This window comes from Anguilla rostrata, chromosome 11 (assembly GCF_018555375.3).
Source record: "Anguilla rostrata isolate EN2019 chromosome 11, ASM1855537v3, whole genome shotgun sequence".
Classification (NCBI taxonomy): Eukaryota; Metazoa; Chordata; class Actinopteri; order Anguilliformes; family Anguillidae; genus Anguilla; species Anguilla rostrata.
In genome coordinates this window covers 15,609,150-15,636,727 of record NC_057943.1, presented here as the reverse complement: position 1 = coordinate 15,636,727, position 27,578 = coordinate 15,609,150, and the positions used below count along the sequence as shown (strand labels likewise).

The 27,578-nt window shown below is 42.5% G+C and overlaps 1 protein-coding gene across 4 annotated transcripts in view; it reads right to left on the bottom strand.

Annotated features, from left to right (window-relative positions):
* cacna2d2a (calcium channel, voltage-dependent, alpha 2/delta subunit 2a) overlaps positions 1-27,226 on the bottom strand; it is a 235,593-nt gene extending 208,367 nt beyond the window's left edge. For 3 of the 4 annotated variants that reach the window (XM_064298220.1, XM_064298223.1, XM_064298224.1), the window contains exons 1-2: positions 26,852-27,224; positions 15,807-15,888 (exon numbers count right to left, since the gene is read on the bottom strand). In XM_064298220.1, the coding sequence (XP_064154290.1) occupies positions 15,807-15,888; positions 26,852-26,967 (198 nt within the window). In that variant the 5' untranslated portion in view covers positions 26,968-27,224. Of the gene's footprint in view, positions 1-15,806; positions 15,889-26,851 lie in introns of all 4 variants that reach the window. The other variant, XM_064298221.1, reaches the window with a different exon arrangement.
* Between the last annotated feature and the right edge of the window lie 352 nt (positions 27,227-27,578).

The window sequence follows — 27,578 nt, the reverse complement described above, 5'->3', positions numbered from 1 at the left end:
AAAAAGAGTGGGTATTGTGTGAGTGCGTCTTTTTGCCTCAGTTGATTGGATATTTTGTTATCTTAGAGACAGAAATATATCTTTGCTACACGACCGCTCTGATCCTGAGGGGCCAGTGAGGGTCTAATTAATAGTTCAAATATGTTTTTCACTTGATCTCACCATGCCACCAAAAGCCACACTTTCCTCCAGCTGATCCACACATTGGGTCTGAGACACAGCTACAGAGCCCATGCCCTGCTACTTCAGGCAGGGGAAAATAGAGAAAATAGCCCACGTGTAGTTCCCAGGGCTGAGCCTATGACCTGCTCAGAGAGACGTTACACATTGGGAAATGAAGCAGTCAGGGGGTGTGTTGGTAATAGCTGGAGCCAGGCAGACAGGTGAGAGATGGAAGCCAGGGAGGCATATCTGTTTCATTCGTACAGCCTGGCCCCCGGTGGGTGTGGCAGGAGAATAAAACAGAAAAATATCTAAGCTTTAATTTCACTTAATGAAAAGACTCAAAGCCATTTCTCAGTAAGCCAATGGGTATTCTACCTTTTGTGCACCTGATCATACACAGATACCTTTTCACACTTGCAACCACCTGCCCATTCCCAATAATATATGCCTGTACACCTGCCTACTCCTGTTACCACACAGCCGTACATCTGTCAACAGGTGAAACTGCACCTGACCAACCTAAACTGACCAGCCCCGGTACGCTACATATGCCCCCTACCAATACCACACACCTGTATACCAAAAAAGCCCCCGAAACCAAACGGTTGGACATTTGCCCATTTCCAATACCACACACCTGCCCACACCTGTACATATGCAATCTTTCAATACAATATTCTTGATACCACAAAATGTGGTATTGTTGCCCGCTAACAATGGCACAAGCCTGCCCACTCCAGATAACACACATCAGCTTTGTTTGCAGCCGGCTGTTTGTGGAGACAATAAATCCATTACAGACCAAATCACTCTCATCAGCACCCATTCCCAATAAAAATTGGCTTAAATGTTGTATCTTTGAAAATCTGTATTTTTCAACACAGCAGCAGCACAGGTAAGACTGGGCATAATGATAGCTTAATTCAAGAACAGAAACTGGCCTAAAGAACTAGAAAGTCTGGCTTGGGGATTAAAAAATAAACAGGCCAGACTAATACCAGCATGACACATGTTAATGGCCCAAACAGATTTGGATTTGGATTGCTGGAATATAAATGAGCTCCAAATAATACTCCCAATCAGAATGGATCCAGAAAATACATTTATTAAATTGCTAGGACGAAAATAAAAAGAGAGAACACAAAATGAAATTGGTGCCTTTTCATGTCCTGGTTTTTCTCTCGAGAATTTGGTAACCGTTGCTATTCGCATGCACTTTTGAAAATTACACAGAAAATTGGAAACGGAGGGCAAACCACCCTGCTGGAAATTGCCAAGTTATTTATTTATATATTTTTCTATTTATTGCTTTTTTGTTTTCCATATCATAATGGCCCAATAAGACTTGTCCACTTGACGATGAAACACTCTACTCTGTTGCCTGATTTGATAGCTTGCCCCACAAATCTGACTTAGTGATTTTGTTGTCAGCACCGACGTCCAATCTAATATTGGATACACAGCAATAACCTGATACATGCTTCTCCCTTACTTGGGAAGCAGGCCAGAATTTAAGATGAGAGTCTGAATCTCCCCTCCCCCCTCACTGGGCCCCTCCCTTGGCCCAGTGAGAGCAGACATGCTAAAGCCCTAAAGAGACTCATCACACAGTTCAAAGCTGTTACAACTGGAAATCTAGCAAAGAGCATTTGGACAGGATTAACACCACACATGGAGAATAGGTCAGAAAATGAGCATGGGGGTAGGGATGGCAATCGGGTTAAATGGCATACAGCGGTAACCAAAGCAGAATGAGACCTGAATCATCACCGCCAGGCATCCGCCCCCCCCACCCCCCAACCCCGCCCCTTTCCCTTTAAACGACTGAATCAGCAGAAACACAAACTTGTTTACCCAGATAAAACCATAATATAATTCCAAAACAACTTCATAAAGAGTTTATTTTTATTTATTTATATTTTTAGTGTAAAAGGCTTCCTTTATGATGTTTCAATAAATGTGGTGAGCAAATTATAGTTGTCTCCTGATTGGTGCTTTGAGGGTGAAATGTCTCATGGATGATCCTGAACTGTTCTCACAAAGATCAGGGTTAAAAGAAAAAAGATGAATGGGTAAAAAGCCAGAATGGAACACAGTCTGTATTTCGGAGTTCTGAAAGCTATGTTCAGACAAATGATGGGACACATACACTATATGCATTGTGTCTCTCCTGATTAGTGGCCTCTCACTTCTCAGGGTACAATTACACTCCTGCTGTTACTAACAACAGACTGACTGCACATTGCACATTAAAAACCCTGAGAGACTACTACATAATGAAAAAATAATTAGTCCGTTTTTTCCAAATACGGAGGAATAAACGATTAATGGAAACAGTTTGAGTGGTCAGGTAGACAGAGCTCTCACCTTGCAGTGCTTACTGTCTTCCTTCAATAAATCAGGAACTTGTTGTAGGCTGAATTGTAAAATATGAATATGTGCACATTAAGGATTTAAATGAATATCCATACATTTGATACCCATTGGAAATGTAAAACTTCCAATGGAATTTTTCAGACTATGTTAAAAAGTGCTGTTGTAAACACACTGTCTCTCATCTCAGTCAGAGGAGGAGATTTAATCCCCAGCATTACAGAGAGTAATTGCAGAGAGGTGCTGCAACAGCCTGTGACTGCCAAAGATATGAAAATATACATATATGAACACTGACCTTAAGTTTAGCCTATTGACAATTCTGCTTGGTAAAAAGGTCTCCTGGCTCCATCACACAAAAAAAGAGTATACCATTATAGAGAAAGCAGGTATACAATTACCAAAATATTTGTTATTTACATATTTAGTACACATACACTATACAGTATAAGCACTGCTATGAAAAAAATGTTTCTGGTTCAAGAGGGTTAGACTCTACATCACTGGGCATTTTCTGTGAATATCAGCAGGCAGAATACAATGTGTCATGTTGCCAAATACATAAAGATATCAGCAATTAATGTTCTTAAAAAATCAATAGGTAATTAGCTAAGTAGCATACAGTGTTAGGTGATGAGGACCAATTGTGATGAATTTCCGAAACTCGTGGCAGAAAATTGCATTCCTTACATAGGCTATAAAAGTTGACATATGCAGGAATGCGGGGAAAGAAAGGAATTGGTGCATTACACTAGTTCTTTGGCAATGAGAAATATTTTTGATTTGATGCCTGCATTTTGTATTTAATTGGTAGATTATACTGTATGTTGCAACTGTGTGTAGCTAAGAACAGTTAATTGGTGTTAAATGGTTGAGAAGTAATATTTTGTTGGCAATAATTGTGTGTATTACGATATTCTTTATTACATGGTCATTTGCAATGAGTACATCAACTACCATATTTACCTGTGTACAGGACAGCACAATATTATATTATTTCGTCTGCAGTGTTGACATTTTTTAAATTTAAGACAGTTACACTAGGAATGAAATTAGGACACTTAAAGTGCGTCAAAGTGCCCATTGTTAAGTCATTGCATCATCCAAAACCAGTACACTACTAACACATAGGTTTCCCTCAGTAAATAATGAGTAGAATTGAATTTAATATGGGCAGACATCCAAGATTAAGGAACAACTTAGCACCAACATCAAAACTGATGTGAACAAACTTAAAACTGACCCACTGACAGTCATTAGATGTACAATGACAAAAACAAATGTAGATCACATGTAGGAAATCACAATACTTGTGATGGTGTCCAAAATATAGACTTATTTCATGGTATGCATATTGTTTTATATGCTTATAGATAAGTGCACATTCTTAAAAATATCTAACAGCTCATATAGCACCATTAATACAGCAGATTATTCCAAAACAGAATCAAGCAAGAAGCCCTTGCACATTTGAAAGAAATTAATAATACATATTTTTTTGTTTTGTTTTTTTTTTTTAACTAAAATTGCTGATTGTGAGCATTAGGTCACATTATGAACACGCATTTTCATGTAAGAAACATCCGAGACAATAAAGTCCATACTGGTGCCAACATATTTTCTGCAATATGCGCAACAGTCATTTAAATTCATTCAATAGCAGCTGCAAACAAAGTAAACAAATACGCATGCAATACAAGCAAGTGAAAAATGCTTCAATAGACCCCCACACAAGCCCTTCCCTGGAGGTATCTCACGCTCCCCTCGTTGTCTCTCCGCATTAGGACTGGGGTCAAAGAAAGATTGAAGCCCAATTTGTAAATGCAACACATTAAATAAATAATACACACATCTGGCACACTCTGACTCCTTCAGTGGTTTATACAGAGAACTTGACTTGCTGAGATTTACATAAACACCAGACTGTATAGTAACTCATTAGCGATAGCTTTTACATATGAGTCTGTGGGTCTTGTATTTTTATAACCAAATCATTGACTTGTATATTCTGGGAGATGGGTGAAGGCCACATCCATCTCAGAGACATCACACATATGCAGGAGGGGGAAAGGAAATCAGCACAGAGACAGAAAGCCATTGGCATCCCTCACATCTGACAAAAACAAGCGCGTCGTGTCATTTTGACCGAGAAACAAAAAAAAAAACGATTTTGTAAAAAAAAGCCAAAGAGATGCTTGCCATATGGCAGGTAGGGATTTTTTTTTTGTAAATGGCTCCTTCCTATAAATGCAATTAGGGAAGATTAAAAACAAACTCCACGGAGGACGTTTCTGTGAAAAATGGTCCACTGTGGACATTCGGGGGGGTGGGGGTTATTGATGAAGACTGTTAAAAAGGAGCTCATTTCTTTCCAACAGCAACTACGATTTGGAATATTTATAGGCACAGCTTATCAGCCACACATCAAAGAGACAGAGGGATTGAATCCAGTTCTCTCTCTCTCTCTCTCTCTCTGTCACACACACACATACACACACACGCACGCACACATGCACACACACACACACACACGCACTCACGCACTCACGTTCTCTCTCTCTCTCTCTCTCTCTCTCTCTGTCACACACACACATACACACACGCACGCACGCACACATGCACACACACACACACGCACTCACGTTCTCTCTCTCTCTCTCTCTCTCTCTCTCTCTCTGTCACACACACACATACACACACACACATACTCTCAATCTCTCACACACACATACTCTCTCTCTCTCTCTCTGTCACACACACACATACACACACGCACGCACACACACACGCACACACACACGCACACACACACACACGCACTCACGTTCTCTCTCTCTCTGTACAGCACACACTTCACACCTGACTTAATCTTCCAAGATGATGTGCTTCACTATATTAATTTTCTGGCAGACAGAGCAAACAGAGCAGTAAATGGGAGGAGAGGGGGGTGGCAGCAGCCCCCCTCTGTGACCCAAAGCTAGACATTTTGTATAATTCCTCTTGTCTGCCCAGATACATGGATATCTGGCCTGCTCTCAAATTTGTATTAATAATATTATGGCAGACTTGACAAAAAAGCTACCTAAGTGGAAGAGGAAGGATCTGCAGGGCCAGCAAAAAATTAAGCACACCCTATAACCACAAAAAATAAGAGAGGAAAAGGACCACATCCAATTTTCAGATAATACCTTCAATTACCTCTCTTTTAAGGGAGTCCAATAATAGACATGCACATTCTCATAAACAATATTACAGCAATGCACACACATTTACCTGCACACTATTACTTTTGACATGCGATAGGACTGTGCAGTAAGGTTTTGAAAGGAAAATTTCAGCTTCTCCTCTCCCAGTGACCGACTGGGAATGTATGCGCTGCAAAGCTTCACAAAATCCTTCATGAGTGCGCCTATCATGTATCATCAGTGTCTGGCTTATTTGAAGAGATCCAGATGCTGTGCTCTAGACAACGAAACAGTGATATTCTGTACAGGGAAGACACACCCCTACATGCAGCTCTACACTGGCCACTCTCCTAAGACAGACAGATGGGTCAGTCTATGGTCAGGAAGTGCTGTCCCGGTTAAAGGGGGCGGGAGAGGGAGTGGAGTGCAGTGGGGTGGGAAAAGATTGCCAGAAGCCCTCCGGCTTGCTTAATGCTCACTGCTGCATCGAATCTGTCAATGCAGTAGGAGAAACCTTGTATGCCCTATCTCCCCCCCAACCTGTGTAATCACAGGACTTTCAGAGCATTCATGGATCTTTAGCCAAATAGGAACGCCATAGCTTTTACTGGCCACAGCAGCAAGTTGATTAGCCTCAAAACTGCATAGGCCTGCATACAAGAGACCTGCCTTCACTGACACTAGAAACCAAAACAGATCACAAAACAGGACAACTGGAAAAAGGTGGGGGATGTTTCACGAGACATTAACTTTCACAAGCTATCAAAGCAGCAGGGATTGACTGTAATTAATGAGTGCTTGAGAGTCCTCAAAGTTGAAGTTAATCTGCGTAACACTGCCCAGTTCCATGGATGGGCAAGCCTGGGGTTGTGTACTGGCACTAAAAGACAGAACGCACACCTTCCCTTCCCTGCTCCATACACACACACACACACACACACGTGCACACCACCTCACCCAACAGGTTGGTGTCAGCCCCACCCAATAGACCCCACCCAAATGGTGCCTGAGGGGCCGCAGCTGCTGAAAACAGCCACATAGGTTTGGAGTAGTAAGACTAAACATCTGTTGGTCAACACAGCCAGGTGGAATTAACCAGACAGAGAAGGTGGCCAGTAGGTGGGGAGGACAGGTACTGGTGCTGAAGCAAGGGGGTGGTGGTGAGTGATGTCACTACTAGCGTTCAGGTGGGTGGAGAACAACAGAAAAAGACACAGAAAAAGAGAGAGAGAGAGAAGTAGGACAGAGAGAATAAAAATATATATACAGAAAAACAGAGGTTAGAGACATACAGAGGGAAAGACAAAATAGGAGAGAGAGTGTAAGGGAGGAAGTGTGTGAGAGAGATAAAGGAAGAGCAAAAAGAAACCTAAAACACAATAAAAGAACCAAGGTGACACATTCAAAAAGAGAAACCTAATTAAATCCATTTGGAAAAATGAACATTTAGGGAAGAAAACTTGGAAGGGTTTAAAAAAGAACTGAATATATTAAAATGAAATGGCAAGTGGAATGAGAAAAATCCTTTTTTACAGTAGGCCCAAAGTGGAGGTAATAAAATAGAACAGAAATAAAAAGGCTTTTTCTTTATTTTATTCAAGCCAGTGACATTTAAAAAATCCAACGCAACAAAGTCATTTATTGTGCACTTACTGAGAGAGCACTCTAGGTTCTGCTACAACGCCACCTCTTCCCTCTCCTGCTTTCCTCCTCTGCTACTCCTCTCCTTTTTCTCTTCCCTTTTCCTGCTCTTTCTCTAGTTTTCCTGCTCTCTGTTTTTTTCCTGCTCCCACCTTCTCCTGCATTTCCTATTGCTCCTTTTCTTTCGTTCACTTCTCTTACTCCTGTGGCTGCTGCACATGAATTCCATCGGCCTCATTGTGCAGCAGTAGGTGTGCTTGCACTGGAGCACCATCGGGCCAAAGACCGAGGCAGAGAGAGACGAGGTGGGGGTGGGGGTGGGGGTGGCAGGGGGCAGGGGTTACTTTTGATATCCCTTTGTTCAGCACACACAAACCTACACATTACATAAAAACCAACACTTTCTAATACCATCCCCTCACACCCCAGTGAGAGGGAAAGAGAGGGAGGGGGAAGAGAGCAATGAGAGACAGAGAGAAAGAAAGAGACAAAGATGCGGGCTACTTTCAGTTACTGTACACTCCAACCATAATAATTGATTGCTTCCTTTATGCACAGTACACAAAGTTTGTGGCTAATGTGGAACATGGTGAAGTGTACCCATTAGATTGCAAGCTGTCTCCTGAGCATGTGCATTTGCAAATGAATTCTCTACAAAGCAGTCTGAGAAGGATGTAATTTGCTCTCCTTACAGCAGGCGGTGATGTTACATCTGTAACCACCAATAAATAGGAAATTCAGACAATAATAATAATAATGTATAATAATAAACTTTATTTGTATAGCACCTTTCATACAAGAAATGCAGCTCAATTACCATAAAAACAGGGATAAAATGCCATAATTATAAAAACAGGTTTAATGACAACATCACTGTGGTTCCATTGTCCCCTGCTTTATCTAACTCAGTGTTTTACAAACACTGTAATGTTGTGTGTTGTGACTGTTATGGTACTGTTAGATCTGTTATTCTGTTAGAACAGAATTTTGTCAATAAATCATGGGCGTTATTATTCAATGCTTAATATCATAGTAACGGCAAAAGGGTGACAGTTAATATGTTTGTTGGCTCCGTTGAAACTACGATAATTAGCACCAAATAAATTCCCTTTTACCAATGTGGAACCAGAGCAATTTCTTGTACACTGTGCATTAAGGACATATAACAGAGTCCAACAGACCGGCCATGGAATGCTAAATGTAAGAGCATGCGAAGAGACGGAGAAAGAGAAAATAGAGAGCGAGAGAGGGAATGAAAACCAAAGACACACACTGCTATTTCCACAGGAGCGATAATGAGCCACTAAAAGCTATTCCGTGTTACTCAGGAGCAGCATAAAGGCATGGTAGGGGGGTGTACCTTCTCCCCCTCTATCCTTGATTTAAAGGTAATTTCTTGCTAAAACCACTCAGCTTTTTCTACAAAATTGTTGACAGAGTTACGTGCGTACTATCAAATCAAAAACCAATTACAATGATCAGCAGTTGCATCATTCCCTGATAGTGCTCATATTCCCCATTACTTGTGTCATGCAGGGTAAGGATTAGCATGTAGCACTGGGTGACCAACTGCATATGAGGAACGGATGGGGGTGGGGAATAGAAAAAAGCTTGTGTTGGGAAAACTAGAGGGTGGTTCAGATTATTTCTGAAAGTGTGGGTTTAGGTTTTACAGGCTGACTATTGGAAATCGCTGGAGTCAGCTACACAGCATAATCCGTCACAGATATTTTCAGTGCTTGATTTCAGTGAAATTCTGTATTGTTTTTTTAAGATAGGAAATAGGAAATAGTATGTAATTATCTTCCCAGAAAGTGAGGGAAATGCAGAGTTAGGGAAATGTGTTGGACAGTATGGGTGTGGAATGTTCTCACACTCTTTTACACAGTCACTCTGTGAGGTCTGAGAGAATGAGGTTGGGCTGGGCAAAGATAGCACAGAATTTCCACATGCCTGTGTTACACACACACACACACACACGCACAGTGAGACAGAGAGAGAGAAAGAGAGAGAGAGAGAGAGAGAAACATTCTTAGATAAAATAACATTGCATATAATGCAGGTGCACTACCCTAATGTACCATCCACATCCAATCCATTTTCCATAGCTGTTCTCGATCAGGACAGAAATGCAATCTGTTAATATCCAATAATAATAATAATAATCATAATAATAATAATAATAATATGGCAGCTGCCCTAATTAAAGCCACAGGGGACATGTGATTTTCCTCACCCCTCTCCCCCTATTTTCATCTTTTTAAAATGATCAGTCAAAAGCAACTGTTTTCATTTCTGTTTCTATAATCCCTCTTCTCCCCACGCACTTTTCTCTTCTTTCACTGCATATCAAAGCACAGTTTTAGCTCTCTTGCATGAGGTTTCCCGAACAGAGGCAAAGAAAGAATAAGAGAGGGGGAAGGAGAGAGAGACAGAGAGCGAAGAACACAAGCCGTGTGTGCAGAGAAAACAGGAGGCAAAACGGGAGATGGGGCAAAGAGAGAGGAGATCCAGCAAAGCGCTGAACGCTTATTATTCATGCCGATTAGCTTCCTTATGTAAATGAACAGTGAGCCCAGCATATGTTGTCTTGACATCGAGGAGACTAACTGAAATGGGCTGGATAAATGACTGTATGTCTGGGAGTTAGGAGACCCCGGTTAGGGCTCTACTGTTACTCTACCCACAAACAATGGGTACTGATGGATACTGTCTTTACCTATGGCTGGTCTATAGTTAACATTAGATATCATATCATCCTGTTATTGAGTTCAGATAATTTGGCTAAAAATAGTATATATATTTTACAAATTATGTTGCATCCCATTTTCATGCCTTGACTACATTTTAAAAATAAAATAAAATAATGTTATACAAAAGCAAATCTTGAAAACAGAAATAATCTTGGATCATTGAGGAAAAAAGTACCCATTTTGACAACATGAAAAACTTTTGGGAAACAACCTAATAATCCCAGAAAATATTAATATTCTTTCTCTATCTTACTATAGGCTAGCACTCTATTGTTTTCAATCTTGCATTTTGGACTTATTTCATAAAGGCGAAGCAAGTTGATTCACCAAAATCAGGCCACCACAATTTTTGATATAATACAAAGTGCCAACTTCAGTGCAGGCCCTTCTCAAACAAAGAGTTTGAGGTCATTCACTGCTTTGACAGCTGGACCTAGATAACCATCAATGAAATAGCTAAATGCTCACTGATAACGAATCAAATTGTCCCAAAGAGCAACAACGCTGACTGGCATGGCTCCATTGAAATTAAAAAGCATGTTACCTTGACCTCCACAGCCTACTTTCCATCTAACGCCACGCCTCTTACCCCAGCTTTGACTGTCCCCACTCTGTGCAGCATGGTGCCCACTCTCCCCGCATCCTCAACTCCCCACTCTCCACATAGCATCACACTCTCCGTTACACAGGCTCGCCAGGATGGAGGAAATTACAAAATGGAGGGAGCGGAGACTGCAGCCATTCAGATCAAAGCTAACGTCAGACATGGCCTCCTCACAGTCGTTAACAGCAGACTTAATTACACTTTCCCAGAGAGCTGGGGGAGGCGGAGTAAAAACGCAGGATGATGCTGGTCCCTCATTGCCCAAGAGGCTTTTAGGAAAGTAATATCACCCCCTCCACCTTACAAAAGGCCCAGGCAATGCCAGACTGGCAGCAGATTGAGTTCTCAAACTCTGCAAAACCATCCATATGTGCTGAGGAGCCAGAGAGGCCAGGTCCTGTTCGCTGCCAAGAATCAATGCAGAGTGGATTTGCTTCTTTTCTCTTTGAGAAGAATCGCCTCCCTGGACAGAGAGCCTGTCTTCTGTGAATGGGCCCAGGCTATGACGATCCAAAAGTGGTAAGAGGACACAGGTGGACACCAGTAGGAGGCTTCACACACGCACGTGCCACGCCTTTTTTTAGGGGTGATCAAACGGTTATGATTTCAGGCAAAACCCCAGAAAGTCCAGAAGCTATTTGTAAAAACTTGATACTTTAAAATTTCCACTGATGCCAAAATCAACACCTGCTTCTGACTCACTGCAGAAATGGACAATGATTCAGACTTTCAGGCAGGACAATTAATGATGTCAATGATTTATTTTTTAACATTTTTAGCTGGGGTGGCAGGCCATGAATATTGATGAGAGAATACACATTAAATAAATCAAGTGTTCCAACTTTCTCTACTTCCTGCATTAACCCAAAGGACAAATGAGCAAAAAAGTCAGTGCAATTTTCCTATCTAATTATTTCAAAAAGTACGGAAAAACTTAACTCCCTATCTGCATTGGCAGAAAAGTAAATGGTAAATGCTAAAACACGTGGTACATGATAAAAAGTCATTATGATAAAGTTACATAGCCGTGCCGCCAAACAACGTCTGAACAAGATCATCAGCAATGGTGCGGCAACAGCTAATGACATGCAGTCTCCAGAGAACTGAGGCAAAAAATAACATCTCTCTTCATTCCAGTCATGCATACGGACAGGCAGCAGTCGGAAACTCCTGAAAAGCTTTCTCGGAGGACACTCTGAAACCTCGTCCCTCATTTCATCATCTCTCTTACACGCTGCTCTTCAGACAATTTTTCTTCATTGTCACTCTGATCATGAGCATAAGAGTTGGGAAAATCAGCGCAGATTTAGTCCTTCAGTTTAGCTGTGAAAGGAGAACACAAAGACCAAGCCTTTTTTAAGCGGTCTGGAAGGTTCCGTTCTTTTGAAGAGACACCGATGGGAGACAGGCACGATGTCCCTTTGAAGGGCTGGCGTATATAAAATGATAGGTGCCATGCTGGAAGCTCAGATGCACAGTGAGCTCAGCTTGCATTATGGCCTTTCTCTTTCACTGCCTGTCTGTCTGTGTCAGTCTGTCTCCATTTCTTTCTGTGACAAACACATAATTCCACTTCAATTGGACAAAATTGAAAACAGCATTGAAAGCAGGTAATTGCTTATTGCATGTTATGCAAGTTTGTGGGAGGGGGCCAGGAGGGCGGGGGGGGGATAAAACACACAATGAATGTAAATGCATGATGAAAGACAACATACACACAGGAGAACATGCATGCTGCGTTAAAGCCTGCCTCAAAGGATTATATTCAATAAGAGCTTAATGTACATCTAGGGTTACTGCAGCAGAAAATGACCAATGCTAAGTACTGACTCAGTCTGTCAGTCGCACACAGAATCAGAGCAATCAACTAAAAGAACCTGATGGGGAAAAAATGACCTAATTTTCTGAAGTCAGTGTTCTCTGGGTGGGTAACTGATTACTGCCCGAAACAAAACACTGTTTCAGACCAGTAAAATCCAGGTCTCCAAATCCACTGATTATCCTGCTTGCAGTGCATTCTGGGTAACTGGGTAATCCTGCACTGTGCTGGGCTGTGGGGAGCAGAGCAGACAATGCCGTAAGGAGTAATGATACAGCAGTACTGAGAGACAGCAGAAAGCAGGCTGAGGAAAGCAGGCTCCGCTCTCACAGACAGACTCCCAACACAATTTACCCCACACTCACAGACACTCCCAACACAACTCACCCCACACTCACAGACACTCCCAACACAACTCACCCCACACTTACAGACACACTCCCAACACAACTCACCCCATACTCACAGACACACTCCCAACACAACTCACCCCACACTCACAGACATACTCCCAACACAATTTACCCCACACTCACAGACACTCCCAACACAACTCACCCCACACTCACAGACACTCCCAACACAACTCACCCCACACTCACAGACTCACTCCCGATTCAACTAACCCCCCATTCACAGACACACTCCCAACACAACTCACCCCATACTCACAGACACACTCCCAACACAACTCACCCCCACTCACAGACACACTCCCAACACAACTCACCCCATACTCACAGACACACTCCCAACACAACTCACCCCACACTCCCGACTCAGCTCTGTGCGCTCCAGATGCAGCTTACAGGGGAAGGACAGTGTAGGGGAGCAGAGGCAGTGGTCTCTATGAGACTCTACAGAGTGTGACCTTGCTGCTGCACAAATGTTTTTTTAAGGGTTTTTTAAGGAAGCAACGTGAAGCAGCGGTTAGGGCACTGGACTGTGAACCGAACAGGCGCAGCCACAGATCCCTGGTCTGAGACAGCTATTGTGCCCTTGAGAGAGGTACCTCACCTCAAGTGCTCTGGCAGCAACCCAGCAGTCCCCCTCACATCTCAGAGCGCATGAGGTTGAACATTACAAGCACCACACTGTAAAATCACTCCAGGAAAGCAGGCTCTCTCAGCATGTAAGTAATATAATAAGGTAATGTCGGCTGTCTGCCACTTCCTTCAACAGGGGCCAGCTCTCTCTCGACAGGGGCTGCTGCTGTCAGTCTCTCGCCTCTCCCTCACTTTGTTTCGGCTAAACTTTCAGGCTGCCGTCTGGGATTAGACGTTGCTTTTCTGACTGTCAGCTTTCCATGACGGCAGGAGGCTGCCAAGACCCATCTCAGGTCCCGTGTATTGGGTGAGCACCAAAAAAAATAATAAAAAATAAAAACTTGCACACTCAAAACAGTGATCAGTCCATTGCCGCTTTCCTTTTTCCCCAGCTAAGCCGCTCAAAACAAATTCAGACATTTTCCACTTTTCCCAAGAAAATAAACTGCGCTGGTAGAAGGAACTGAGAGACAGACAATCTTGTTACCAGCCAGTGATACCCCGGGAAGAGTTCTATCAGTGGCACGTATATAGAGGCATCCATTTAGAAAATAGCTTTTCCGGGCATGCTGAGCCATTTAGCTCACCCTACAACTCCTCCTGTTTGCAGCCGCGATAAAACGCTTTCCCCACTTTTGCTGCTTTTCGCCGCAAATTGCGTGATTACCGGGCCTCCTTGTAACAAACTGTACCCCCGCACGTGGGAAGAGGAGGGAAGTAAGAGCTGGTGCCCAGTAACATGCATTTATCCAGGGCTCCGTGTATGGCTCAATTTTCAGTTGCCTGCCTAGGTTATTCAAAAATTAGTTCATTATTTCAGCAATGAAACTCTTTTATGAATGTGCTTCTTTTTTGATTACTTTTATACCTTCTTTAGGGTAACCAAAATTAGGTTTAAAATGCCATTTTCGCCAATATAACTCCTGGCTGGTCCAAGTTCTGTTTACTAAACGCTTATTGTTATTCAGCTTTTATTGAGGGTACCTCAATTCTCTGTCTTTGTGAGGCTCAGAACTGTAAATAAACACCATAATATTCTTCATCTGGGTGTGTCATAAGGAAGCATAAGAGAGGTATAGGCAATGTGTGACGTGTATACACACACACGCGCAGACGCGCACACACACACACACACACACACACACACGCACAGGCACACACACAATAAACATCCACCAGGCTTATATCCTTCAGTCTCATGGGTATCCAGGTTTGCTCTCTAAATCAGACTTACCAGATCTGGCTTGACATGGCTTGATAAGTGCTGTTGTATAATACTCAACATGTAAAGTACTTTAGGAACCTTGCAAAGCTTCTTGAAACTTCAAAGCTTCAAAGCCAACCAGCACACTGCCCTTCTCTTCAAAGAACCAATGAAGCAGCCCAGTAGGGCATCGGTCCAGGGAGCCGTAGCCAATGAGAAGTGTCACAATGATGTGCCGCTCGGCCAAGCAGCTACACTCAAGCAAACTCAATTCTGAGCTTCACCTCAGCAATGCCAGGAATCCACAGAAGGAATTCAGCTTGTGTTACACACACATACACATAAGACATATATGCGCGCACACACACAAATTCTGCTTTTCAAAACCGGTGTAAACAAATAAACAGGAGGCACAAGAAGCTAACACCGCGCGATAACTCTTTCATCCACATGCTGCCAAACCATCTGTTAAGTTGTAACGAGAGAGCCCAGATCCGGCGTGATTTTTAACACTCCAGAGACGCCTCTTGGAAAGAGCCTTCTTTCTGGCCCAAAGTTGCTGATCTGTTCAGCTGCAGCACTGCACAGTTTAATCACTTTTTACAACTGAAGTTCAGCTGGCTCAGGTTCCCTGCCTCCCAACCCAGTAGCAGCTCTGCACATCAGCCTAATGATGTAACCATTAGTGAACACAGAGGGTGATGCAGATCCAACAAGACGAAACAAATCATGCATGACCGACAACAGCCAACGCCACAAGTAAACCAGCGTAAACCACAGGCAGACTCTAGTTCAATCACAGGTAGAGGAGACTCAGTCACAGTAAGACCTGTCACCCCTCCTAAATTGAGCTCCCTCTTCTATTACAGAACCTCCTTCGGCTTCAAAGCTCAGGGACGGCAACAAACAATTTTCACAAGGAAAAACATTCAGCTGAACATTTGTTTGTGTAGATGACGTGTTACAGAACAATAACTTGGCGATGACGCAGGGGAAAACAAGAGAAAACCACTTACCCCTCTCATTTGCTGGGCTCCACTGACGTGCTTAAGGACGTTTTCAATTTCTTTCTCAATGCGTCCCGCCCAGTGGATCATCCTGTAGAGAAAAATAGACACAGAAAGCTGTCTCAGAGCTACCTCGACTGCAGTTCCTCTTCTATGGCCGCCTCAGCCGTGAACATTACTCCTTCACAGCATTGTGAATTGCTTTTCTTAGTCATTGACAGCAGCATTTCCAATTGCTTGTAGCCCTTCATAGAACCCACAGCTGTTATTAGTCCTTTACAGCATACTTTACTATTATTATTTTTATAAGAGCCTTATCAGCTGTTCATAGGCCACTATAATAGCCTTACCTGCTGCTTTCTTGCAGCCTTAGCCCACTACTAAATAAATGTGCATCCACGTATTACAGAACCAATAAATTATTTAAAAGTGTAAGATCATTAATGATACTTTCCTGAAATGTGCTAAATTAATCACTACTTCAATCTTGAGTGATAGTTCTGAAAATGTATTTAACTTTTCATGACAATTTATTTGACAAGGTGACAATCTCATCGAATTTCACAGCTTCATAAATGGGATCTCACTCCACAGTGCAGTTAAAGCAGGACACAAATTCAACTGAAACTTCACTAATCCGTTTTAACCGTAGTAGATCAAGGCAACCACCCACTGATAAAGGCCTCGATATAAAAAATGATTTAAAGGTCAACTTTTAACAAGAAGCTTATGAATTAAGCTGAAAGATGACGCTCAACACTTCAAAGCAATGGCACTGTACTGAAGACACAGTTTGAGCGTGGAAGCTGGTGTTTGTCAGCTGCAGCGGTCTGAATATCACAACAGTCATTACGATGACAGATGTGCCGCAGTGCAGACAGGAGGAACCGGGCGCAGACGAGCTGAAGGAATGGCAACTGTGACAGCACTGGAGATCCATCATATTTCATAAAAATGTGGATTCAGTGATTAGCCTCAGTTTGCTTATTTGGCTCCAACTAAAGCAGCTCTCGAAGCTGAAGCGTCTCTCCGCTCCTAAGCCACTCAGAGGCCGACTAACTGACTGACTCGTCTAAAGTAATAAATAACTTTGTTTCCCTTAATAGTGGGGAAAAACCCCAATCAGGGAATCCACCTTTTTTGGACCCTGAATGGTTCTCGACATGGCAATGTCCACCCATTCACTCACTGACAACGAACGGCTCGCCCATAAAATCTGAAGGTTTGCTATACAGACACGAATATGGGGATACACAAACGCTCACAGCCACAGCGTCTGTCCTTGCTTTTTAAATTCTGATACCATTTGCACTACGCAAAGTGAGACGTTATATTTGTCAAAGCTTTTCCAGCATGGAAGACTTATACATATTAGGCCTATATGTGCACTGTGCCTGGCAGGAAACTAACACAGTACATACACATCAACCTGCCTCACGGTCCATGCTCTGCAGCTGTCCCACACACGGGCCTTCTTCACCCACAAACACACACACGTATTCCGTCTCCACGTGGGGAGCGGCGCTACATGTATAATTCACCAGCCCGCTGAGTACATTCAGTACCAAAGTGCAGCCCTGTCATGAGCTTTCAGCAACACAAGCACTCACTCTCTCCCTTTTTCTTCACATGTAATCTACGGCAACAACTGCCCCAGCAAGTAGAGCACCTGAGTCATATGACCGGCCGGCCACATGACCCCCGGCCCTATCTGCCCGCTCACCAGCAGGGCATCTTTCTGCGGGGCCTGACTCAGATGCCCTCCGAGAAAAAGGGCCATGTTTTCATCACGCTTTAGTCTTTTCTTTTATCGCACGAGTGTTTCCTTCGAGTCCGGGCCTGAAGGTGTTTGAATACAGCAGGGCTCCTTCAGATGTGCTCCCGCTTCCTCCTTCTCTCTTCCAGGCGAGGGAAGTGGCTCTGACTCGCTAGCGCTAGTGCTTCTCACACTGCGAGCAGCTCCGCTGTGCCAAGGCCCGAATCCTCGTTTGAGCAAACACAGCATTTCTGCGCTAAATATCCGTGAGACAGTCCCCAGAGGACTGCTTCGCCGCTCACATTAATCATTCAATTTGAGCTTTCTGAAGGACCAAGCAGATTTCTATTGCCGCTGAGATAGTAAGACGATTGGCTCTGCAGCCACTGGGACCAGGGGGGCCAGCCAAGCCCAGAGCGGATCCGTCAAAACACCGTGCATAGACACTCAACTGAAAGAACCTTGTGCGGAACAGCTGGCTGTTGTTTACCCACTGACCCTCACCTTTGACCTCCTGCGGTTCGACAGCAGCATGCGAGACTTTCAATGTTAGTATTACAACATTGTTTACAACCGTACAACACAAAGCTTGAGTGCCAGACAGGAGAGATGAGGGGACAGAGATGGATGGGTCACATGACACAAATATGCTCAAGTACAGAATATATGGAACGGTGTGAAATCTGCAGGGCCAGGGTCCCTGCTGAAACAGACAAGTGGGGGGTGTTAGTGAGAGCGTGGAGGCAGCGGGTGGACAGTGATGTAGAGGCTAGCAATGAATCCACCCAAGGAGCGGATCATTTATGGGTTTCAATTACCATCCCCGGTGCTTCATAAAAACCGGTCAATAAGACTTCCTCTCCCCCGCTGTTACTAGTTGCAGTGTGGGAGATGGGCAGTTTTTCAGCATGATTTCAGTTAGCCAACGTGCTACACAAACGTAGACACGGAGAGGGTCACATTCATTACAAGATGGACGGGAGTGACGGGAGCGGTGTTGGGGGAGTCGGGCGGGGGGGGGGGAGGTGGAGCACTAATCTACAAGAAGTCATTAGCTGCAGACAAGACTGCGACTGTCTTTGGCTCCTCTCTCTAACCACCCCAGTCCAAATATGGGCATTAATTATTCAGCCGCTGGTCTGCCGCCGTGCCGCTCGGGCCGTGGAGCGCCTTGGACCCGGATTACAGCGGTAATTTGAGGCTTTCGGGCATTACGCTCATTGTTCTTTTATTTATGTGCTGTGGACTTGACTGGGGTAAGGCTAAGCGTCTACTGTTTCAGCACTTCTCGCTCTCCGTAGGGCTGGCCTCATACAGCCTCACAGCACACCGGATCAAGAGAAAGAGGGGTCTTCTAGAGGAGACCGCTGCTCTGCCGTGAAAGAGCAATGCTGCGTGTGCGCGCGTCTGATAATTCCTGTTTTAATTATATTTACATTATACAATTATATTTGAAACAATACACAGGGTGTCTTTATCTCTAAAACCACAGTATTTTTTTGTTATAAAAGGGAAAGGCATTTCCTTATCTCGCATTAAAACGCATTTGTGTCTCCCATTAAGCAGCCTTATGTAGCTACAGTAATGCCCCTCGCTCTCTGCCGGTTTGCAGCTCCCCAAATGTGATGACAAAACCTCAGTTTTTGCACTTGATGGAGAAAAGCTACAAACCGGAGAATGGCTGGAGGCCAGCACAGCCTCTGAAAAATGTATTTTCTCATCTTGTTTTTCCATCACATAACCTTAGTTACAGTCTTGTCTCACTTTGTTTGGGCGTTGGTGTTTTTTGGCATGGAACAGCAGTATTTAAAATCAACTGCAATAGAAAGAAATATTAAGAATGAGCCTGTCTACCACCCATTGACAGAACTGCAGAATAAGCAGAGTATAATGGAAGGAATGGCTTTCTAGTAGCTTGTGCAACAGAGCCAAGATCAGTATTAAAAGATCAAACTACTCAAGTATATTGCCGTGTATCTTAAGCCAGGCTGGCAAATGACTTAAAGCAACAAGATTCTCACAAGCTGTAGCTTAAAAAGGCAATATAAAAGTTAGCACAGAAAGGGAAAAACAACAGGAATGAAGAAGATAATGATGTTATCTGGTGTCGACTGACAGCTCTAAGCTTGGTACAGGACAAAAATCTGAGAGAGAAATCTGTGATCTGCTAAACAAAGCATCCTGAATAAAAGCATACTGAAAGCAGCATTATGGACGTTTCCAGGCGTTACACAGAATCCAGCTCACAAGAACGGGTGTGCTTATGTATAATGCTTCATGAGCAAAAGATAATATATCCCATATTTAATCTATGAATCTCTTAGTTTTTCATCTCACCTTCCCATTCCCAGACTAAACTAACCTGTTGTTAGTTTACTGAGACCAGGAGCATGGGAGTAGCCAGAGGATGAAAGGAGTCGAAGACTGCTGCACACATAAAGCACAGCACGTGATCCCATTCACTAAGGATGGCATGCACAGTGCTGAAGATGGCTTCACTCTAATCTATAAAAGAACAATGGTAGGACACAAAGCTATTGTCTTACCCAGACAGCTGACAGTTGAGCACAAAAACAGAGTATAATTTTAGCTCAAAAATGCTTTCTCCAAAACCCTGTTTCGTTTGCCTTACAGACATGACATGCGGAGGCATTGAAGTATAAGTGCCACGTAAGTATAAGTATAAGGTACTGCACAAAGAAACGCACAACCCCCATTCGCACCATACACATACATATGCATTAGCACACATGTAGGTCCATCTCTAAACTATTAGCCACAGTCAACAGGTACTGAACGTCTTCAAAATCCAGAAAAAGTGAACAAGTGCTCACATTCACAACAGAAGCATTATAAATTATGCTTAAGAAACATAGTAGAATGCAATGTCATCTTCAGATTGAATTCATTTTCAAATTCAATTGTAATGACAGTATTTAACAGGAATGGAAGTATTTCTTTTTTTTTGTGTGTGTGCGTGTGTGTGTGTGTGTGTGATAGCTCATTTGTGGTTATACATGTATGTGAAAGCGTCCAAGAGGGAAGATGTGTATGATCTGAAAACCTCTAAAATGATTGTGCAAGGCAGAACTGTTGAAGAAAGACCATGGACTCTGAAAAGGTCACCTAGCAATGAAGTGAAAAAATGCTTAAACTGATGCGACAGTGGTGCAGGGCACAGTGACAGTAACCGGTAGTGACAATGGCTCTATCCCTGAGCTAAATGCACTCCTTATCGGTCTGAACTTCTGTACACACACTAACACACACACACATATATCCTCCCTCTTCCTCCATTGCTACCCCCACCCCCCTCTCTCTCTTTCTTTCTCTCTCTCTCTCACTCTCTCCCACCCCGTGTTACTCTCCTCTCTCACTTCCCCCCTCTACCCGCTCTCTCTTTCTCTCTCTCTAGCTTTATTTAAGCAAGCATTCTTTTTAGCCTCCATTTGAATTTAATAAAAGAATAATAGACTGCATCTGAAGCTCCACTGAAAGTGGGAAGATAATTCTGTGCCGACATGACAGACAGATCACCCCTTCAAGACCTCCCTCCCTCCCTCACTCTCTGTAAGAGGCCATGGGCCCCAGATCCGCCCCGGGTCCTTGCTGGTGGACTGCGGGGCTTTGCTGCCCTCCATCAGCCCAGTGCGCAGAGCTTTGGGGGGGCCGGGGGGAAAGGGCTCATTAGTTCCCTTCATTTCCCAGGCATGCACACTCGGGCTCTGCTCCCTTCCCGCTCAGCTAACGCCTGAGTGCACCGCCTCCAGTGCACCGGAAAATTCCCGCTTCTGCAGATTAAGGGCCAGAAAATTTCACAGAAATCAAAAGTAGTTCCCCCTCTTCTCCCTTAGCATGCCATCCCCAAAATCCTCCACGAGAATGATAAAAGTGAGGCTTTCACAGCAAAAAAAATGGAAAAATGTTCATGTTCCGTGTTAAATTTTGTGGAATTGTTTGGTCAGTCCCAGAAAATGTTGTACACCAAAGAAATTTGAACAAATTTTTCTCAGTGGAGAAACATTCAATGTTCAACACTTCTTCTAAACAGAAGAAAATAGACAGTGGAGTTAACTATTTACAGTGCAGCCAAAGCTTTTCCCACTACAGAATTGAGACAATAATAGAACCAGTATTCATTGTTCTCAAGATGTATTCCTGTGCACCCACATAACCTTAAGAAGCATCAATATATTTCTTTCATCACAAAAGATGTACACTATCAAAAGCACACAAGTCTAGGGGAAACATCTACATGCACACAAATGTATGCATCTTCCCTTCTATTCACTGTCATAGACTGGAAGCGAGATATAAAATCTGAAGCTTGGCTTCCTATAGCACTTGCTTCCACACGTTCACTCCTGTTAAACTGTGAGATAGATCTTGAGGGAGGAAGAGAGTGAGAGTGAAGCTGAGAATTGGAGAGATGCAGAGACAGAGAGGGGAGAATGGGGGGGGGGGGGGTGAGACAGAGCCGAAGAGAGAGAGGGAAGAGATGAAAACTCCTTCTGACTTCAGCAGTATTAATTGTTAATTGGAAGGAGCTGCTGTTTTTCACTGTGGTGATTCTGCTCCATTTAGTTTATATGAACAGATCTTACAGCACATGGTGTTTTAAGGAGGTCAGCAGAAACAGGCATGGGACCTAGCAGAGCTAGTGTCTTTAATGAGATCTCTCAGCAGGAATAGAATCATCACTCACCAACAACAGCTCAGCCCCAGCCAGCAGACCTTTTACCAAATATAACCAGCAAATCCTTCCTGGCGGTCTCAGAAAACTTTCAAAATCAGAAAATAGAACATTTGCAGCCAAAATCATCATCTCTAGTTTCCAACACTATGTAGCAGGGATAGGCAAATGTAAGTACTGTATGAGTATTTTACGTTGTTTTATGATAATAAAAAAGTGTGTAAACAAAAGCCTTAAAGTCACTGTGAATAGCCCATAAGATTTCAAAAATAGCATAAAATGTCAAATGCAATTCTCTTTTTTGCACTATGTATGTTCTACAGTACATATGACATAAATGCAACACCAATTGGGGCCACAAGGAAAACCAGCATACAGGACATGCCAAAAACGTGAATAGTAATGAACAACATCAAGAGAATTACATATCGCAACTAAACACTGTGCTTTCATCTTGTAAATTGAGCAATAAAATCCATATAGATAATATGCATTGCAGTTCACACTACAGGATTGCTTTTCAGACAGACAGAATTATACTAAATTGACTGCCTATTGTTTGATGCTTAAAATTTTGTCTCATTGGCCTTCAAGGTACAGTTTTAAGATGATAATTCAATAACACACATATTCAAATTAACACACTGAATTCCACAAGTATAAGGAAATGTAGCTGATATTTAACACACAACAAACTAAACCACATAACCCAGGTGATATAGTCTGTAACAGACCTGTTCACTGTATGCTTTCGTTTGGAGGAGACAGTTTTTGTGTGCAATGAAGGATGTTTTAGATATTAACAGAAGTTGATGGTGACCTGCCAGATTTACCATAGCTTGTAGAGGGGCATTTTGGAGTTTATAGTCTAAGCAAAAAAAAAATACACTTCAAGAAACTACAAATCTGCTTCTACAGAAACAAAACTGTGTTTCCAGAGACTGTACATACGAACATTTTAATTTCATAGGATTTATCCACAACTGAAAAAAAAAATCTGTTTTGATACTGTGCCAGTACTTCTTTGATTGAGCACAGTGGTCCCAGGATAAAGCAGGATACAGGCCTATACTGAAGCAATTTAGGCTGTACCTTCGCACAAGGGTACAACAACAGTGTATTACCTAGGAACTGAATGTGCAACCTTTTGGTTACAAGCCCAGTTCCCTAAACATTCAACTACACCGCTACCCCATTATGCAAATAATTGGGTGATATGCATACATGCAATATTTGGAGGCAACTGTTCATTGTACAAGCTGCTTTGTAATTACCTGGAGAGCTTTTTTAGCTTTCGATCACAAACCCTCTGATGCACCAATGCTATAAAGTTGGAAGGTCATCAGGAACTGATAAAATATCCTTCATTGCACAGAAAAACTGCCTGGACCAATTAAATACAGGCATAAAAATGGAATGGCGTACAAAAAGTTGATTACTTTCAAATTACCTCTACATGTCTGAGCTGTACAGTTATGTAATTCTCTGGCATGGCACTTTTCTTGAGTTCTTGATTAGTTCTATGTGACCCTTGATGTCCCTTCACAAGGTGACATCGTGTACATGTACCTAGCATAGGTTCATATCCGATATGCTATACTGTATTTTGGCTTTCTTCCCTTGTTAAAGTCTTTCTTTTCGTTTATTTATTACTTTATTAATTGCGACAATAATACTGATTCCTGAATTGCGGTAGCGCTTTATCACAGTGCAAATATTATTGGGTTATCTTAAAAGATTCAGAGAAAGATACTTGTTCCATCGTAAACACAATGTTTATATTAGCCTGTTATTAAAAGAAAGACACATTACATATCAAAGTAACGCTGTTTTAGTCATGTGTGCGTCCATTAACTCCTTTCCGAACAGTGCAGAATTCAAAATGGGTTGTACTACACCAAAAAATAATATATTACTTGAATAATCCTTTAATTTATACAAACAACAAAATAAGCTAAATAAAACCAGATTTTATACAATAAAGGGAACAAATGACACAGATCATGAGGCAGATGCACTTCAAAATGTTTCAAATCATGCACAAAATTATCGAATGCTATAAGTACCTTCCTTAGTGTTTGCGCGTTGCGGTAATGGATTCCGATGGATTTCGCTCAGTGATGTGTGTGATTGGGGAAAGGTACTGAATTGAGTGCCAACAGCAACAGTTTAAATAGCAAAATGGCGAGCGCACGCCGGGCCCTAGTCCTGCCTAACACGATCCCCCACCAGAACTGATGCAGGATCCAAAAGCATCTTCACAAATCGTACCCCACCCATTGTGAACGAAATCATGAAGCTGATTCAGAGTCTGTTCTGCACGGTAGTATTTATCTACACCCTGTCTATTCCCTCATATTGATAGTAAATATGTGCCATATTCAGTAAAGGACGTGTCATATATTGTCCTGTTGGCCGAAACCTAAACCTGCCGAGAAGCTTCAAGAAGCAGCAGACAAAATGAGCAACAATTTGCTCCTGATAGCTTTGTGATTCAATCAATCAATTATTGCACAAACCGTTTAAAAACGTCGTGTGTGTGCACGCGTGCCTCGTACATCTCGTTGTTAACTTGTACGTGGAGTCCTTGCCTTGGCTTCCGTTTATTCACAGCCCAGTAATCGGCGTAAGGGCAATAGTCATTTGATAATGTTATTTTATTATCAATAACCAAAAAAGATAGATGCAAGACTGAGCGGAAAGTAATGGACACTGGGCGTTAAAATTGGAGCTAATGCGCTGATCATTAGACACTGGCGTCAGCAATAACCACAGGCAACAAATCGTATGATACAAAGTGGAAACATTATAGTTTTAATGCATTGTTGTTGGCAGCCCGTTCTGTTGAAGACTAAGACCAGCTTTGCGAGTAGGTATTTAATTTCATTCATTTACAAATAAAAAGTTATACGAATCAAACACACACGCGCGCGCGCACACACTAGCGCACATTCCTCCATGTTATTTACGTGTCCTTAATAGAATAAATAACATTGGAGAAGTTCATGACCACCCTCTGTTTTCAACTGAGAAGAACTGTAGGCTGCATGGGAAATCGATGTATCTTAGACAAAAGTCAAATTATCCCACTTCTGTGATTTTCTCCTGCCTTACAGCCCACGCTTTAAAGCTAGAACTAAAATTGGTAAGACATTTTAAAATTCGGAGAAAAAAATTGCTCAGCACAAGATGATGTTCTGATGATGTTCTTTATCATCAGTTCTTGTCTTGTTTTACCCTAAGTAGACTAACATGTAAAAATACGTAAATCCATCTGCAAGCCAAGGGCGAAGGAGGAAGTGTTATCCCCGACACCACTATCATGTAAGACTACAAAAGCTCTACAAAAAGCATTCAATATGTAGCCTACAGTGTGGCTACTGATTGTCGTGTAGGCTACATGTTTATTAGGGACTCGACCCACAAAGTTTTGTATTGGCCGTAGTAAAAGCACTTCAATGTTGTATTAAACTTTAAATTACGAATGTCTTGTACCCCACTGACACGCGCCAGCGTTCAGTCTCTGCGCAAAATTTCCTTCTGAAATAGACGGCAAAAGAAGAGCTACGGGAATGTTGTTAGGTTGGCTGTCCCAGGGGGTAGCCGTGCCGATCGGATTAACGGGAAAATTAGTTCAACATTTACATTATATAACAAGCAACTTACATTCAATGAATATGCCAAAAAGCTGTCCTTACGACATAGTTACAATATTTGTGATTGGTATGAGAGACGAGGACAAGATACACGCCAATTGTAATGGAATTGTTTTTCAAATCAAAATATGGAAGAGTTCACATACACACCGAATACGAGACAAAACGGGCAGATTAAAGTGGGCTGTCAAAATGAAACATTACTAGACTTAAGCGTTACAGCATGTAGCCTACTTCCCATAAGTAGATAGATTTGCCGATTAAATTTTTCTAGGCATTATGACACTGAACATTTACATTGAAAATATAATTTCACAGTAGCTATGGTTATATGACTTTTATAATCCCATAAAACGAGACAGGCCATGACAATACAGTCAGTTTTGAAGATCGCATATCAAAGACTGAATCAAGCAAACATTGCCATACACTTTTAACGGTGCGCCAGAGTAACTGACTGACCAAAACCGCGAAACGGGTTTGTAAACATTATAACGTGCTTCAACATCCGTCTATTAAACAGGAAGCAACTAAAAATAAAACATCGATGACGCTGTGTTTGGAAACATTGCCCATTTTCGAATACATCGTGTCTTCTTGAAACTGAAAGCGTCGGATTGGCTTTACCTTAACAGTAGCCTAACACCTGTGCATCATCCTAAAACTGGGCATCCTTACATTCTAATAAATTGTGTTCGTCAAAATATAAAGAGAGGACTGTCTTGATCTATGATGATTAAGCAAAACTCTGAAATATGTAAACGTTTCTGCATGCTTTCATACATCTAACATCTGAAACGTATTCAAAGCCCGAAATGGTGTCCCGGTCGGCACAACGGTGCGACTCTATAGTAGCCTATCTCCGTAAACAGCGCAGTTTGTGTCACCTGTTCTAATTCTGCGCGCTTGAGTCCAGCTGTCCTATATGTTTTCCACGAGGTATACTTACGTGTAGTTTTGAGGGAAACTGAGGCTTTCCGTTCCAGGCGACGATACGCTGAAAATCAGGATAGTTTGGATTGAGACGAAGCAGAAGATGCTGCAGGACTGAGCACAGAACGCCATTTTTCCATTAAAAATTCAAGAAACTGAGTTAAAACACAATTGTTATGTAGGACTTCTTTTTCAAAGGCAACCAAAACAGAAACGTTTAGCTCCTTCTGCTGTGTTGAGAGATTTCAAAGGCTCCTGGCGATTCCTGGTGTGAGGTCTCAATCGGAAATGTTGTACAGTGGATTGGCAGCTCAAGACAGGCAATTCGAAAACACAGATGCATTGACGCTACCGCCGCCGCTGGTGCCACTGTGTACTCTCTCTCTCTCTCTCTCTCTCTCTCTCTCCACCTCTCCGACGACGTAACAAACAAACTGAGCGAGTACGAGTACAAACCGCTACATTCACTCAAATATTCATACACAACAGGCGGGGGCGCGCGTCACGCCAACACAACTGTCCCGCTGCCCATGTACGGTACAGTTCCAAGGAAACGTGAGGTAGAACAGTATTGTGGTACGAAAACAATGCAACTGAGCGGGTAGGCAGAAAACGTATAGGGGAAAGTGGGAATTAGATTTTGCATATTGTATAATGTTACCCTCTGTAACCCTCTGTCTTTAAGATAAAATACAACTGACAAGGTGCTACGGTCAAAACAATAGTCAGTTTATGTAAATGAA